At 46.8% G+C, this 14,357-nt stretch overlaps 1 protein-coding gene across 4 annotated transcripts in view; it reads right to left on the bottom strand.

Annotated features, from left to right (window-relative positions):
- Positions 1–14,357, bottom strand: part of MTMR2 (myotubularin related protein 2) — a 43,757-nt gene extending 29,400 nt beyond the window's left edge. For 2 of the 4 annotated variants that reach the window (XR_014563601.1, XM_083736728.1), the window contains exons 1-2: positions 13,965–14,226; positions 7,214–7,319 (exon numbers count right to left, since the gene is read on the bottom strand). Coding sequence is in view for 2 of the 4 variants with exons in the window: in XM_083736728.1 (XP_083592854.1) it covers positions 7,214–7,319; positions 13,965–14,050 (192 nt within the window). In the remaining 2 variants the exon portion in view is untranslated. Of the gene's footprint in view, positions 1–7,213; positions 7,320–13,964 lie in introns of all 4 variants that reach the window. The other 2 variants (XR_014563600.1, XM_083736729.1) reach the window with 2 other exon arrangements.

Genomic DNA, 14,357 nt, shown 5'->3' with positions numbered 1-14,357 from the left:
ACCTACGTGTAAACTGCTGCATATTTAGAACTGGACAGAATTATCACACTGCACCACCACAGGATTCTCACAACTTTCTACACAATAGATCTGCTGCAACCCCCCCCCCCACAACAACAACAGAACAGAAAGCCAACCGCCTTGCTTTATTGTGGTGGCAAAGGGGCTTTTTCTGGGGATTAAATAAACAGATGTGGGGTGGGGTGGGGGAGAATAACTCAAGTCAGAATGATTGAAGCAGCCAGGAAAATCACTAATCCCATGGAAAAGCCTTGTGTCTTAATCTTTTGGTGTTTTAGAAGAGCGGGGGGAGAAGGAGGGAAATAAAATCATGCAGAAACGCCATATGCAGATGGGTCGTTTTATGATGATGCACATGGAAGAAATCTGGAGGCATGCCATAAACTAGGCAGCCAATCAAGCAGCAGGCCGTAGGCTTGCCAGCCAATCCAATTCTGCAGATCACCTCACAGCATCCCATTTTGCTTACCAACCGGACACAAAGAATTAAGTTGGCACCCTGTATTGAAGTAGCAGAAATACAGAAAGTTGTCACTCATAGAATCTTATGTTGTTGTTGCTTTTTTTTTGCAAAGCGCTGCAATGTGGACTGGAAAATAAATAAATAGTGCAAGCGTCTAATAGGGCGGACACAGCATTTCTTACTTGAATGTTTGCAAAGTTTGCTAAGATCATCTATAAGTAGCTAGGTCTGTGTGTGTGTGTGTGTCTGTGTGTGTGTACACCTAGCATTACCCAGCACATAACCGACCGGCGTCTTCCTGCAATTGCCCCATTCAGTTTACTAAAACCCCAAACTCCAGTTTGGCGTAAACAAAAGAGTAAAGGAAAAAATAAAAATAAAAAATACACACCTCGGTCCACCACATTTCATGGATACATGGAACCCCAACATTCCTGCAGTGACTTAGGGTGCTTACAGACTACCGCTGGGTTTAGTAGCATACCAGCAAATTTGTGTGGCATCATTAAAACTGATGCAGCGCTCTTGGCACAATGAGCCCACTTATAAAAACGACAACGACTGACTTTCTGCACCAAGGAAAGTGGAGGGGAATTGCGGGCAAAAGTGTGGGATAACAGTTGGTCTACACAACATCGCACAAACAAATCGGCATGAATGCTCAGCGAATAGCAGGCTCAAATAACTTTTCCCATAAATTTTGTGCAACCAAATCAGGCTGAATGTTCAACAAGCAGGTTGCCTAGTTTTATCTGTTTTGGTTGATTTGCCAAAGCTACCTCTGCCATATTTTCTCAGACTCCACCTTCCCCTAGGCCACACCTAGACCTTTCTTTGAAGGCGGGAAGAGAGGTGACTTAAAAGTTACACTTCTTCAAGTTACAGCTGATGTCAATGGCAATTCTGGCTGCCTTTGAGCAGCCTCTCCCCTGAAGCATTTTCTCCTAAATCAGATCCAGGAACATAGTGGCAACGTCTAACCCAGGACAGAAAAGCTCATGCTATCTAGTTCTTCTCTCAGACAGCTGACTTTTCCCCCAGTACAGATCTTCGCCCATTTCCCATTCGTTCTAACATTATCCTCATAGAACGGCATACATTTTCTTCCTCCGAAAACATCCCCGAAATTGTTCAGACAGCACCCACCTCTCATGCCACTGTTAAATTAACTACAGCATGCCAATAAGTGGGACTGAAAATCCCTGTTTTTAGCTGTTAGTTACACAAAGCAGAAGGGAAGTGCCAACGGAAAACTGGTGCAACAGCATTAATTCATCAGAACTGCCCCCCAACCACTAAAAAAGGAAGTGGAATGGGAGGAAAGTAAAGTGTCTTTGCCATTGTGCCAAATGATGGGAGCACTGGCTTCATCACCCGGGGATGAATTTCACGTGGGATTTTTGATCGCTGACACAAACCTGGAGCCGCAAATATGAGGCAGTGGGAGCATCTCTTAAAAATTCGAAGTTGAAAACCGGGCTTCCATCAGAGGCTGCCTTACACCTAGTCACTGGTCCCAGAATTGTCAGAACTAGCTAGCAGTAGCTCCCCGGGTTTAGAAGGGAAGTCTAGCAACCCCAACCTGTTTGGAGATGCCTGGGATTCAATCTTTGTGTGCAAAATGCACACTCCAACAGCGAGCCACTGTGGCGTTCGTACGGAGCCCCGGTCGTCTCATGGACTATTGACCAGTACACCACTTATCCGCTGCCACCAACCAGGTCCTCCTGGTAAAATCACTTCAGCCTCAGTCAGCTTCTCAATTAATAAAGAAGAGTGTATTTTATTTCAGACACAAACTTTTACGGCGTTCCAAACGTGGTTGCTCCTTACTTCCTTGGTCTTATTTTCCTCTATCTCTTCTACCTCCCCACACGCAAGAACCCACGGCCCTAACTGTCTCTCTATTACCAACTGCCTTTCCCAACCAGCCAACCCACTAAAATCAACCAACTACCCACCAACAACTCCCAACAAACTCCTCCCAGAACTGGTCTTATAGTCCCACTGACTCCACACCTGCCCCTCCCCCGGGTCCTGACTGGGCAACCTGTTTAACTATTTCCCTTCATTATCTTTACATTTCCAACATTTATTATCGGGCAAATGGTAAATTTTTGCAAGCTTGACTGGTGTCATGTACCACCTGTATATCATTTTCATAATATTCTCTCTTAAGGCATTACATGCCATGAATTTCATACCTGTGGTCCACAACTGTTCCCAGTCAGCAAACATTATGTTATGTCCAACATCTTGTGCCCATTTAATCATAGCAGATTTAACCGTTTCATCCTGAGTATTCCATTTCAACCTCCTTGACAAAAAGAACGAGAACCTTTCTTGATCAAGAAGGCACACAAAACCCACACATATTTGGCAATAATAATAATAGTAATCATTAACCATCTACTTTTGTTCAGATGCTCAGCAGGGCTATCTAAGCTAAAGCACAGCCCGGACTGCTTCCCTTTCGGACTCATAAGAGAGAAGAAGAAAATCCCTTACCCCGTTGTACATTGCAAAAAAAGAAAAGGAAAGAAGTCTGCAGAAGGGTTCGTGGTAGGAAGGCAGGCAGACGCCTCAGAGGAAATAACGGATCACGTCCCAAGAGGGCATCCCAAGGCCATGGGCGAACCCCCTTAAGCGCTCAGCTCCTCGCGAATGACAATCATAAATAGTTTCAGGGCGGCTTCCGCACGGCACATTTAGTGCCTATGCAAACATCTAGGGGACCTTGAACATTATTAAGATCACCTTCTCCTTTGGCTGTCTCTTGAAACATGAACATGCTTCGGAGGCACTTCCTTTCCCCCTTGCCTCAGAGACAGAAGATTGACCGAGTCTGGCTCTCCCTGATCTCATTTGCACTAAATCAATATATTGTACCCTGGGCCTTGACAGGTCTATGACGAGAGAGCTATAAATAGAGGGCAGGGGGAAAGGACACTTGGTATTAAAAGTGAATCCTGCTCAAATAAGCAGAATTCCTCCCTGTCAGGAGACAATTGGGGTGGGGGTGGGGGGACACAGACGAGAAACGGCAATGCTGAGCTTTCTTTGGAAAAGAAAGTACACAGAAAGAAGGAAGAGTCAGTGGATGAGCTAGGCTCGCCAAGGTCCAAGAAAAAAAAAGATGAGTTAAAAAGAAATTGCTGCACGACCTTCCTTCCTGTCAGGGTCATTTCAGACAATGCAGAAAAGAGAAGTTCCTGCTTTGCCAACATAGGTTCCTGCGGTTCCTGAAGGGCATTTCCATGTTTGGAAATATGACGCAACACACACGTGTGTCCTCATGCACCGAAGACAGTATCATAAAACTGCACCCCCACCCGTTCCTCAGCCTTCAGAAACTGAGGGCACACAAAACCACGAATGACAGGGCCTTGTTAGCTGTGGCACCACAACCATGGAATGCCCTTTCAAGAAGGGAGGCATGCAGTGAAAATAATGAGCCCCTCTAGGTGAGTTTTTTGTTTGTTTTCTAGATTTTTGCAGGTGTATTCCGCAACATGCCTTTGGCACAATAATAGTGTGTTAGTGATGGATTTGTTCTGCTTTACTAGATGTTCCGCAATGACGTTATTACTATCTGGAGGGGGCTATAGCGCAACAAAAGCAAGACAAAAAAAGACCACTTGCAGCATGAAAAGTTACTGGATTTCAGTGGGGAAAATAAAGGACATGAACCGATTGGAAAGGAGCAGTATAATCTCACCCTAAGAGTTGTGGGAACTATAGTTTGCCAAGGAAGCCGAGAATTGCTATAAGACCCCCTGCTCCCCTCACAGAACTATAGTTTCCAAAGTAATTTAACAATCAACCCCTCTTTCCAGGGAGCTCTGGTATATGTGAGCAGAATAGGGAGTCCCCCAACAGCTGCCAGCACACTGAACGAACTACAGCTCCCAGAATTCTTTGGGGGAAGCCATGACTGTTTAAAGCGCTTTCAGCATATGGAGTGAGTGTGGCCAGAGTCTCAGCCCATTTCAGGTGCCACCAGAAAGCTGAAGCACAGCTGGTCTGAAGCGAAGCCCACATTTAGGGGCACAATTCCATGTAAGGGGGAAAAACCGAAATGCTGTCACGATGCGGTTAGAAATGAAGCCAAATACTGAAATAAGCTACAGTGCTGGAGAAAGGTCGCAGTAAATATCCCATCAAAAATCCACAGTGCACGAGAGACCTGCCTTTGCTGCTCGATTCCTGTTTGCGCTGCCTCAGCGTCTCCTACACTGAACATGCGCCCTTAAACTTGCCCACATTTCAATGGATGCCAGGGCTTGATATGCCTCTCCCCTTCCATTCTGAACAGAGGAGAGAGACAAAGAGCCACCCCTCTGTGAGGGAGCACATTAATGGCTGAAATACACCTATTTTCCCTCACCCCCTATTGCAGGGGGTACTTGATGTGGGGTACGGCATGCCTGCTCCATTGATTTATAAGCTGTGTATTACACACACACACACACACACACACACACACATATATATATATATATATATATATATATAACCACTGTTTCATAATAAAGACGATCAAAGTGGTTTTTAACAAAAACACATAAAACTGCACAGTAAAAAATATGTATTAAAAAGTTAACGACGGGCACCAATTAGGGGTGTAGGAAGGAGTGGGGGGTGCGGCCTGGCCTGGGTGCACCCCTGACGGGTTTTTTTTTTTTACAAAATAGCAGGCAGCACTCACTGCGGGGCCTGCAGCGCACACGAGCCACGTGTCTCGGCGCCTGCAGGCTCCATGCTGTCCGCCCGCTAACTCCCCCCCCAGCTGTAGGGCGGCTGAGGCCCTGCGGCACGCCCCGTCCCTATGGGTGCCGTGCCCTGCCCCTATGGGCGGTTCACACCGCCCCTGGGCATGCCAACCCAGTTGCCCAAGAGGCTTCCTCCGCCGCTGGCACTAATTAACCATTGTACTCCTGCCACTTTTTGTGTTGCGCCACCCAGCCAATGTCAACCACCCCAATGGCAGCCAACCCTATGATTCTATGAACGTTGGAAGTCAGAAACCCTTGCAGATCTCACTGAAAGTCACCATAAGTAGATCCGGATCTCCCTTCTGCCCACCTCTGCACTACAGGGTCAGGAGCTCGGCCTACACTCGAGTAGGACCCTGGCAGAGACACATGCCTGACTGGCATGTTCCCTCCCTCCTGGTCGATCGTTTGGGAGCTTCATAAGCTTTCTTCTGCCTGAACATCACAGCGACCGATGCCAACCGACACCGGCACACTAAGGGATCCGCAGAGTTTGCGCATCATGTGTGACAGACCTCAGCAACTCAGCATTTTGGCTAATCTACTTTAGTTACATGTAAACACACACGGAGCACTGCAACATGGCCCCCTCTCTCTCTAGCATCAGACAGCAAAGAGAAAAAGAACAAAGGACAACAGTCCCACTTCACGGAACACAGTGACACAAACATCCTGTCTTCGTCACTTCCCACTCTGTCAAAACATATACCGTCATGTGATAGACAACAATCCCATGACTGCAATCATAGAGCAGGAATTCTAACAGCGGCCTGTGCTGACCCTCTCCCAGATGGTACCAATGTAGTTCATACAGGTAACTTCCTCCTTGCCTGGGCTGCAGGAGTGTCTGGTGCAGAGGGGCACTACTAATCTGCTGCACTCGTGACAGCACCATCGTTGGATTGTGTGGGGCTGGGAAGTGTGTCAGTGAGGTCAGAGGTGCGTGGGAGCACCTATGGGTGCAGCTGTGATCTTGCCGCTGCCCTGCCCCAGTAAGTGACAGTGACCTCCTTCCTCCACACCTGCCGTTCCTGTGACATTATCAGGACAGATCAAAGAAAGCACTTCTTGCACAGCGCCTAGTTAAACTGTGGAACTCCCTCCCACAGGAGCAAGTAATGGCCACGAACCTGGGTGGCCTTTCAAAGAGGATTGAAGCCTGCCAGCCCCTACTCTAGAATGCAGATCAATCTCCTGAGCGCATTTTGCGGAAGCACACAGGAACATAGGAATCTGCATTATGCGGAGTCAGATCATCGATCTGCCTAGCTCAATACTGTTTACACTGACTGGCAGCAGCCCTCCAAGGTTTTAAGCAGGCATCTCTCTCAGATATATCTTGAGATGGCAATACTAGATGAATAGCCATTCTACATATGCAGCAAATCCCGTTGCTTCTCCTCTCCCACTTCCGGACTACAGAATTCAGAATTTCTGTGGGGAAATATATAGGGCTGTCATACGTCCGGATTTTCCCGGACACAGCCAGGAAACAAGCTTGAAAATGGCGTCTGGGCAGATTTTTGCTGAATCGCCAAATTGTCCAGGAAAACCTAGACGTATGGCAAGTAGGGTGTTTATTTTAAAAAATAAAGCATTGTTTTAGAATCCCAGAAAAGCCCCGAAAAAAATAGGGGGGGGGGGAGGAGATGTTCTCAACCACTGAGACAAAAAAACTCCTCAACAACTTTTCTCTGAATTTTCACTTTTGGGAATATGGCAGCATGCCGTCTCCTGTATTAATCAACATACATCAGGAGATAATTAATCTAATTGTAGCCTCCTCTTTGTACTACTAGTTTTCTATGTATAAAAAGTTTTTCTTCAAGGAGGAGCCCTGAAACTCACGGCTCTCTTGTCTAAAGTTTAGCAAAACATTACTGTACTACAAATTCAATAAAAAGAAAAATGAATGATCACATGACTCCGCTGCTGCACATGCAGACTGGCTTACCCTTAGATCCGGAGAAAAATTTTCTGTGGAAGTGGAGACGGAATCCGACGAGACGACGGAAGCAGATTTTGTACGCGCCGAATGATCTGAATGAGAGGTGGAAGCACTAGAGGAGGAGGAATGAGGGGGAGAAGGATGGGGGGAAAAGACAGTTGTTTGGTGTTGCAGTATTGTATATTCTGGAGAAATTTCTTCACAGGTCTGCTGTGATCAAGAGGCCCAAGGACAATTGGTGCTTAGTCTTTTAACTATTATGAGGTGGAGAAAGTAAAAAAGTTCATCAGGCCGTAACATGAGGGTATGGTTAAGGAGCAAACATTACGATTTATTTGGATGTCACAATAAACCATAGCCTATCAGAACTGGAATGAGCCAACCCTCCAACCAGGCTTGTGAATATCTCCTCTGGTGCAGTCTAGAGGAAATTAATCACATTTTAGTATTACATCCAAGCGATGTAAGCTATGAAATAAGCCAGCTTCGCAAGCCACACTTTGGAGTTGGTTTGCCTCCGTTTTCTATTAGCTGCAGCTTGTTGTGTTGTATGACCACAACAAACTGATTAATCTCTTAACTGTGGTTTGTTTGAAACAAAAGTTTCTAAGCCACGCCAAAGGAGGTGAGTGGGTAGGAGGAGCCTGTCAGGATAAGCCATGGTTTGTTATAATGACATCTGAATGCAGGCAGGGTAATGGAACTCTAGAGCAGCTGTTCTCAACTTTGGGTCCCCATATGTCTCTGAAGCCCAAGATCAAAAAATCTAAGATCATGGCCACTGGTCCCATCACCTCCTGGTAAACAGAAGGGGAAGAAATTGAGGCAGTGAGAGATTTTACTTTCTTGGACTCCATGACCACTGCAGATGGTGACAGCAGCCACGGAATTAAAAGACGCCTGCTTCTTGGGAGAAAAGCAATGACAGCATCTTAAAAAGCAGAGACATCACCTTGCCAACAAAGGTCCGTATAGTTAAAGCCATGGTTTTCCCAGTAGTGATGTGTGGAAGTGAGAGCTGGAGCATGAGTTTGACTGAACTGCGGGAGGCAGTGGAAGACAGGAGTGCCTGGCGTGCTCTGGTCCATGGGGTCACGAAGAGTCGGACACGACTAAACGACAACAACAACAATGTCATTGGACTACAACTCCCATCGTCCATGACCTGCTAGCTATGGATGATGGGAGTTGTAGTCCAACAACTTGAGAAAGGCTGCTGTAGAGGTAGAATTCAATCCTTCTGTTCAGAATCAGCAATGCCACTGCTGGGGTCGGGGGGCAGAGGAGCGCCTTCCCTCCGTGCCAGCCAGTTTTCCACACCAGCCCCTCCTGCTGGGGTTACTAAGTTTAGAATAAAGGTGAGTAACAGCAGATTGTGGGGGGTGTACAAAATTATATAAGCTGCAGAGAACATGGATAGGGAGGCATTTTCCTCCCTCTCTCATAATATTAGAACCGAAGGACATCGGATGAAGCTGGATGGGTTTCTTACATTTATTTCTTACACATGATGATGGTTATACGTTACATCCAAAATCATAATCTCACACAACTGCGATTCTTGACCGTGTGGGGAATGCCTACACAGGAAGTCTTTTCAAACGGCTGCTTTTCAAACATCCTGTTGAATGTCGAAATTAGAGGGAGGGCCAGAGGGGCATGACGACATCAGGGGGGGTGGGAGAAGGCCAATATTTGCAGAGCCCCTCCCCACATTTAGTCTCTGTGTGGAGGGGACAGCAGAGGGGCTATAGATTAATATGAATCTACTGTTTACAGCTACATCTTAGCACGGATACCTGCCGATGGAAGGTATTTTTATATTGTGAACTGCCCTGTGGTCTTTGGAGAATTAAACATGCAGCAGAGACCGTGGCAGCCTTAAGAAATATTATTTATTCACCTACTGACACCTTCAATCTGCATGGAAGGAGTCTAGATCTTACAGAATGCCTCTATCTCAGGTGAGGCCCTGCCTTGGAAAGGAAGCTTAAACCTGTATTTTCCCACTGGCCTGCAATATTCTCTTCACAAATAATCAAAATCCTACCATATTATTAATTTCTAGGGTTTAGGGCATGGGTAGGCTGTGGTCTAAACCAGAGCGCCTAGGGCTTGCTGATCAGAAGGTCACGGTTCGAATCCCCGCGACGGGGTGAGCTCCCGTTGCTCGGTCCCTGCTCCTGCCAACCTAGCAGTTCAAAAGCACGTCAAAGTGCAAGTAGATAAATAGGTACTGCTCCGGCAGGAAGGTAAACGGCGTTTCCGTGAGCTGCTCTGGTTCGCCAGAAGCAGCTTAGTCATGCTGGCCACATGACCCGGAAGCTGTACGCCGGCTCTCTCGGCCAATAAAGCGAGATGAGTGCCGCAACCCCAGAGTCGGCCACGACTGGACCTAATAGTCAGGGGTCCCTTTATCTTTAGCAAACTAAGGCCTGGTGGCCGGATCCAGTCCAATCGCCTTCTAAATCCGGCCCAAGTATCAGCGTGTTTTTACATGAGTAAAATGTGTCCTTTTATTTAAAATGCATCTCTCGGTCATTCCCCCCCCAAAAAATAGTCCGGTCCCCCACAAGGTCTGAGGGACAGTGGACTGGCCCCCTGCTGAAAAAGTTTGCTGACCCCTGGTTTAGGGGGACGCCCCCCCCCAAAAAAAATCTATAACAATAATAGAATCATAGAGTTGGAGGGGACCCTGGTGGTCATCTAGATCAACCGCCTGCAATGTAGGAATATGCCGTTGTCCCTTGCAGGGATAGTAACCTTGTCACTATGAGCATCATGCTGTAACCAGCTGAGCTATAACAATATAGGAAGCTTCCCTTTACCGAATCAGACTATTGGCCCATCTAGTTCCATACTGTCTACACTGGCTGGCAGCAGCTCTCCACATTCCCAGCCCTACCTGAAGAGGATGAGGATTGGGCCTTCTGCAAAACAGGTGTCCCAACCCAGGTTCAGATCAGTCCACAAAATCTTTGTGCCACAATAAATCTGTTAAGCTACCACAATGCTCTTTCCTCGTGTAGCCTCTAGCGTATGAACACAGTTACCCTGTGTTCTGTAGGATATATTTTCCCAGAAGCAAATTGAGAATGGTACCCTAGACTCGGACCACGGGTGAGCTTCTTTCTGGCTGTGTCCATTCGATGTTCACACAATAGCCTACAGTATCCCAAGCAGTAGTCATACACTATTAGACTTTTTTTTTTTAATACTGGATTTTGTGGGGTGGGGGAAGCTAAATTACAGAATTCCTGCAGCCTGTGTAAGGCGCTTGGTAAACAAAGCCTGAATTGTTTGGTCCTTTTTTGCTCCACTCCAAGAACAGAAAGCCAATCAGGCATTGAAATGCAATACAGTGTTCCTATGGAACAATCCTCAGGCTCCAGTGAATCAGGCCATTCATGAGCCAAAAGGCCTCTAGGAGTGCAACCCTTTGGTTTTGGCTATAGAACCCAGCTTCCCGAGAATCTTTTGTTCTCCCTTTCTGTTCTTTTTTAAAAATAGCATGTTTCTAGACCTTAAGGCTATGGAAGGCAAGCTTGAAAGTCGATGAAGGGGGAAGAACCTCAAGACTAAACTATACACACACATATATATGTAGTGATTTAAGCCATTTGCAACTGCTTTGTATTCAAAAAGGAAAAGAAGTCAGGGGAAAAAGATGGAGTTTAGCATTTTCCAAGCTAGCAGGGTGCACTCAGAATTTCTTCCCACCCCACCTGCTTTGCCAGCCACAGGAGGAAAAGATAATGGAGGTTCAACATTCCACCCAACAGTGACAAATGGCTATTAGGTCCATAAATTGCCATATAGCATATATTCAACACAAAAAACAGTGATAATTTGTTGTTGACAAAGGACAGCTGGAAATATAAAGGGCCCCATTACCTTCAGTAGCTTAGGTAAAGGTAAAGGGACCCCTGACCATTAGGTCCAGTCGTGGCCGACTCTGGGGTTGTGGCACTCATCTCGCTTTGCTGGCTGAGGAGCCAGCGTACAACTTCCAGGTCATGTGGCCAGCATGACTAAGCCGCTTCTGATGAACCAGAGCAGCGCACGGAAACGCCGTTTAGCTTCCCGCCGGAGTGGTACCTATTTATCTACTTGCACTTTGACGTGCTTTCGAACTGCTAGGTTGGCAGGAGCAGGGACCGAGCAATAGGAGCTCACCCAGTCGTGGGGATTTGAACTGCTGACCTTCTGATCAGCAAGTCCTAGGCTCTGTGGTTTAGCCCACAGCGCCACCTGCTTCCCTTAGGGCCTCATCAAACCTAAATCCAGCCATGCTGCCAGTGAAACTCCATGTGCACTGCCACCCGGGCATGTGCTGCTGTGGTCTTAGATGTACACACCTCAGGTTAGAAGCTGGTTTGAGGGGAAATTCATCAAATAGCAGCATTTCTCAAGAAGCTGTAGAACACCTAGGGATTGTGTACTCCGCTTCAAACACCCGTGGTGGGAGCACACGGATGCCAGAGTATACCATAATGCGTACACAGCCTCAGAGTCAGGCAGGAGTACCCTGCACAACTATTTGCCTTTCTACATCGCTATGTGGAATCTGTTCAGTTTGGTTGTATTTTTTTTAATGCTTTATTTATTGTTGATGGTGACTTTTGCCTTGTTACGATTATGGACTTTTGTCATGTTGCAAGCTGCTTGAGCATGGTTTGAACTATGGAGAGGCGGCATAAAAATAAAATTATGTATTATATTGCTCTAAAAAAGACATGCTAATATGCTTGGATTAAGAATGTAAATGCATCAAAACAATAAATTATCAATGACATATGTATGTATATTGAGAAAATAAAAACAATCTGAATGCAATGATAAGGGTAAAATTGATTCTAGAGAAGACGAGTAGCGGTGGAGGGAAGTTAAACAGGGTGGTGGGTTTATTTTATTTTGTTTATGTTTTTTCTTTTTCTGATATTGTATAATGTTTCAATGTTTCTTTTCTGTTGTGTATTATTTTGCTTTTTTAATTAAATTGTATGACAGAAAATCTAAATAAAAATACAAAAAGATAAAAAAGAAACAACTGTCATATCAGTCTATAATAATAATAATAATAATAATAATAATAATAATAATAATGTACACATGGAAGTAAGGAAATAAACCATGAATTTAAAGCACACTGACCCCCCTTTAACGGGCATTGTCCCCCCCCAAATCAACTGGACTGAATCATCCAGGGGTCCTTTACCTTTTTTACCATGGAAACTGTAATTTACCCCTGACAGAGCTACACTTCCCAGCACCCTTAACAAACCAGAGTCCCCAATATTTTGGGGAAGAAAGGGGACACTGTGTTTACAATGTATGGTATGTTTGCGACCAAGGTTTATGGCGAAAGGATCATGACGACCCAATTTGCACTCAAAGGGTCAAAGCTTCTATTCCTGCTATCTCCAGGTTTTGAAAAAGCAGGTGATAGATTCTCTGCCTGGAGAGTCCCTGGCAGGTTACCTAAGTACCTGAAGGAGCAGAAGAGATTTTGTTGAGGCCCTTCTCCAGGTGTCTTTTTAAATCAGTTCCCATAATTCCCTGGGAAGAGAGACTGGTAAACCCCTATAGAAGTTGCAGCTGGGGGGTGGGTTGGAATAGGGGTCTGCTAACAACACTCTGCACCTCTAACAAACTACAGTTCCCAGGATTCTTTGGGGGAAGTCACAACTGCTTCAAGTGGTATGATGCTGCTTTAAATGTCTGGTGCAGATGGGGCCACAATCAATGGATCGCCAGCTCACCCACAACCCTGGCTTGAAATATGATAGGCGAAATTCAGCGTTCCAAATCAAGGATGTGGTCAACCTCGCAAGGTAGTCGGGTCAGGAAAATTGAGGCAATATGAAGTGAGAAATAAAATAAATAAAGCAAAACAAGAAAATGTCCTCTGATGGAATAAATTAAAAGAAATAGAGAAAAATAAAGATATACAAACACTTCCATTAAGGATGAAATAAAAATAACACAGAGATAGAAAAAAAATCACACACACACACACACACACAATCCTACAACATTGTCCTCTATTTCCCACGAGCACAGCGCAGCAGGGAGAATGGCCCAAGTATCCAAAACCTCACAGCGCGCAACCCTCTCCGCATTTACTCGGAAACAAGCCCCACTGTGTTCAGTAGCACTTCCTCCCAGGTAAACTCACGGGATTGCAGCATTAAAATGTTTGGAAGCCACCCCCGCCCTGTTCCATTCAGCGCTCGATCCTCTGCGTGTTTACTCGGAAGTAAGCCTCACCGAGGGAGGGGTGGGGGAACAGGGTGCGCTTCCGAGCGCAGGGGACCGACACCGACGCTTCCTCCGCGGGTTGATGGGCTCCTGTGAAAAGCGCGCTGAGGATCCCGCTGCAAGGAGCGCGCTCGGCCTCGGGTGTTCTGGAACCACCCGGAACCCCCGTGCGCTTACCAAAAAGAGTGCCTCTGAGCATGTGCAGTTCCCCGATCACACCCAGCCCTTCCCTTCCCCTGGGTTTAACTACACAGGCCACCCAGGTGCAACGGGCGCAGTGTGTGCGTAATAGCGCACCTCTCTCTCCAGCACTGACCTGTGCCAGTTAGAAGCGCAGGTTATGGAAAGGGGGTGGAGGGAATATGGGGGTCCGCTTCCTCCCCCGCAGAACAAACAAACCAAACCCTAGAGATACGAAAGCGCCAAACAACAACCCCCCCGCCCCCACTCTCTCCTCCAGGGCTTTCCCACCCTGGAGGGTGAAGGGCGGTTTTACCTGGAGAGGGAATCCGGGCTGGGCTGGCGGGTGGCGGGCGGAGCCTCCTTGGAGGCGATGCTCTCGCAGCTGGAGCTCCTCTCCATGCTGAATCTCCTTAAGGGTGTGCAGAGGTTGTGTGTGTGTGTGTTGCCGGGAGGCGGGAAAGGAATCCTCTCCCCGGGAAATCAAAAGAGCAGAGCGGATTGTCAAAGGAGTGGGAAGCCGAGAGTGGCGAAGGAAGCTGCCATGTTAGCCCACAGTGCTGTGCGCACGGCCGGGGCGGATGATGCTCCGTCCCTCCACCCCCTAAGGGAGGGAGGAGGAATCTGCATCTCTCCTGCGCCCGGGAGGGCGGGAAAAGGAGGAGGCGGAGAGGCTTGCACGACCCGCTTGTCACCATCATCGTCTTCA

Source organism: Podarcis gaigeae (assembly GCF_964106915.1).
Source record: "Podarcis gaigeae genome assembly, chromosome: 4".
NCBI lineage: Eukaryota > Metazoa > Chordata > Lepidosauria > Squamata > Lacertidae > Podarcis > Podarcis gaigeae.
The sequence above is the reverse complement of the archived record's forward strand: the minus strand, read 5'-3'. Positions and strand labels throughout refer to the sequence as shown.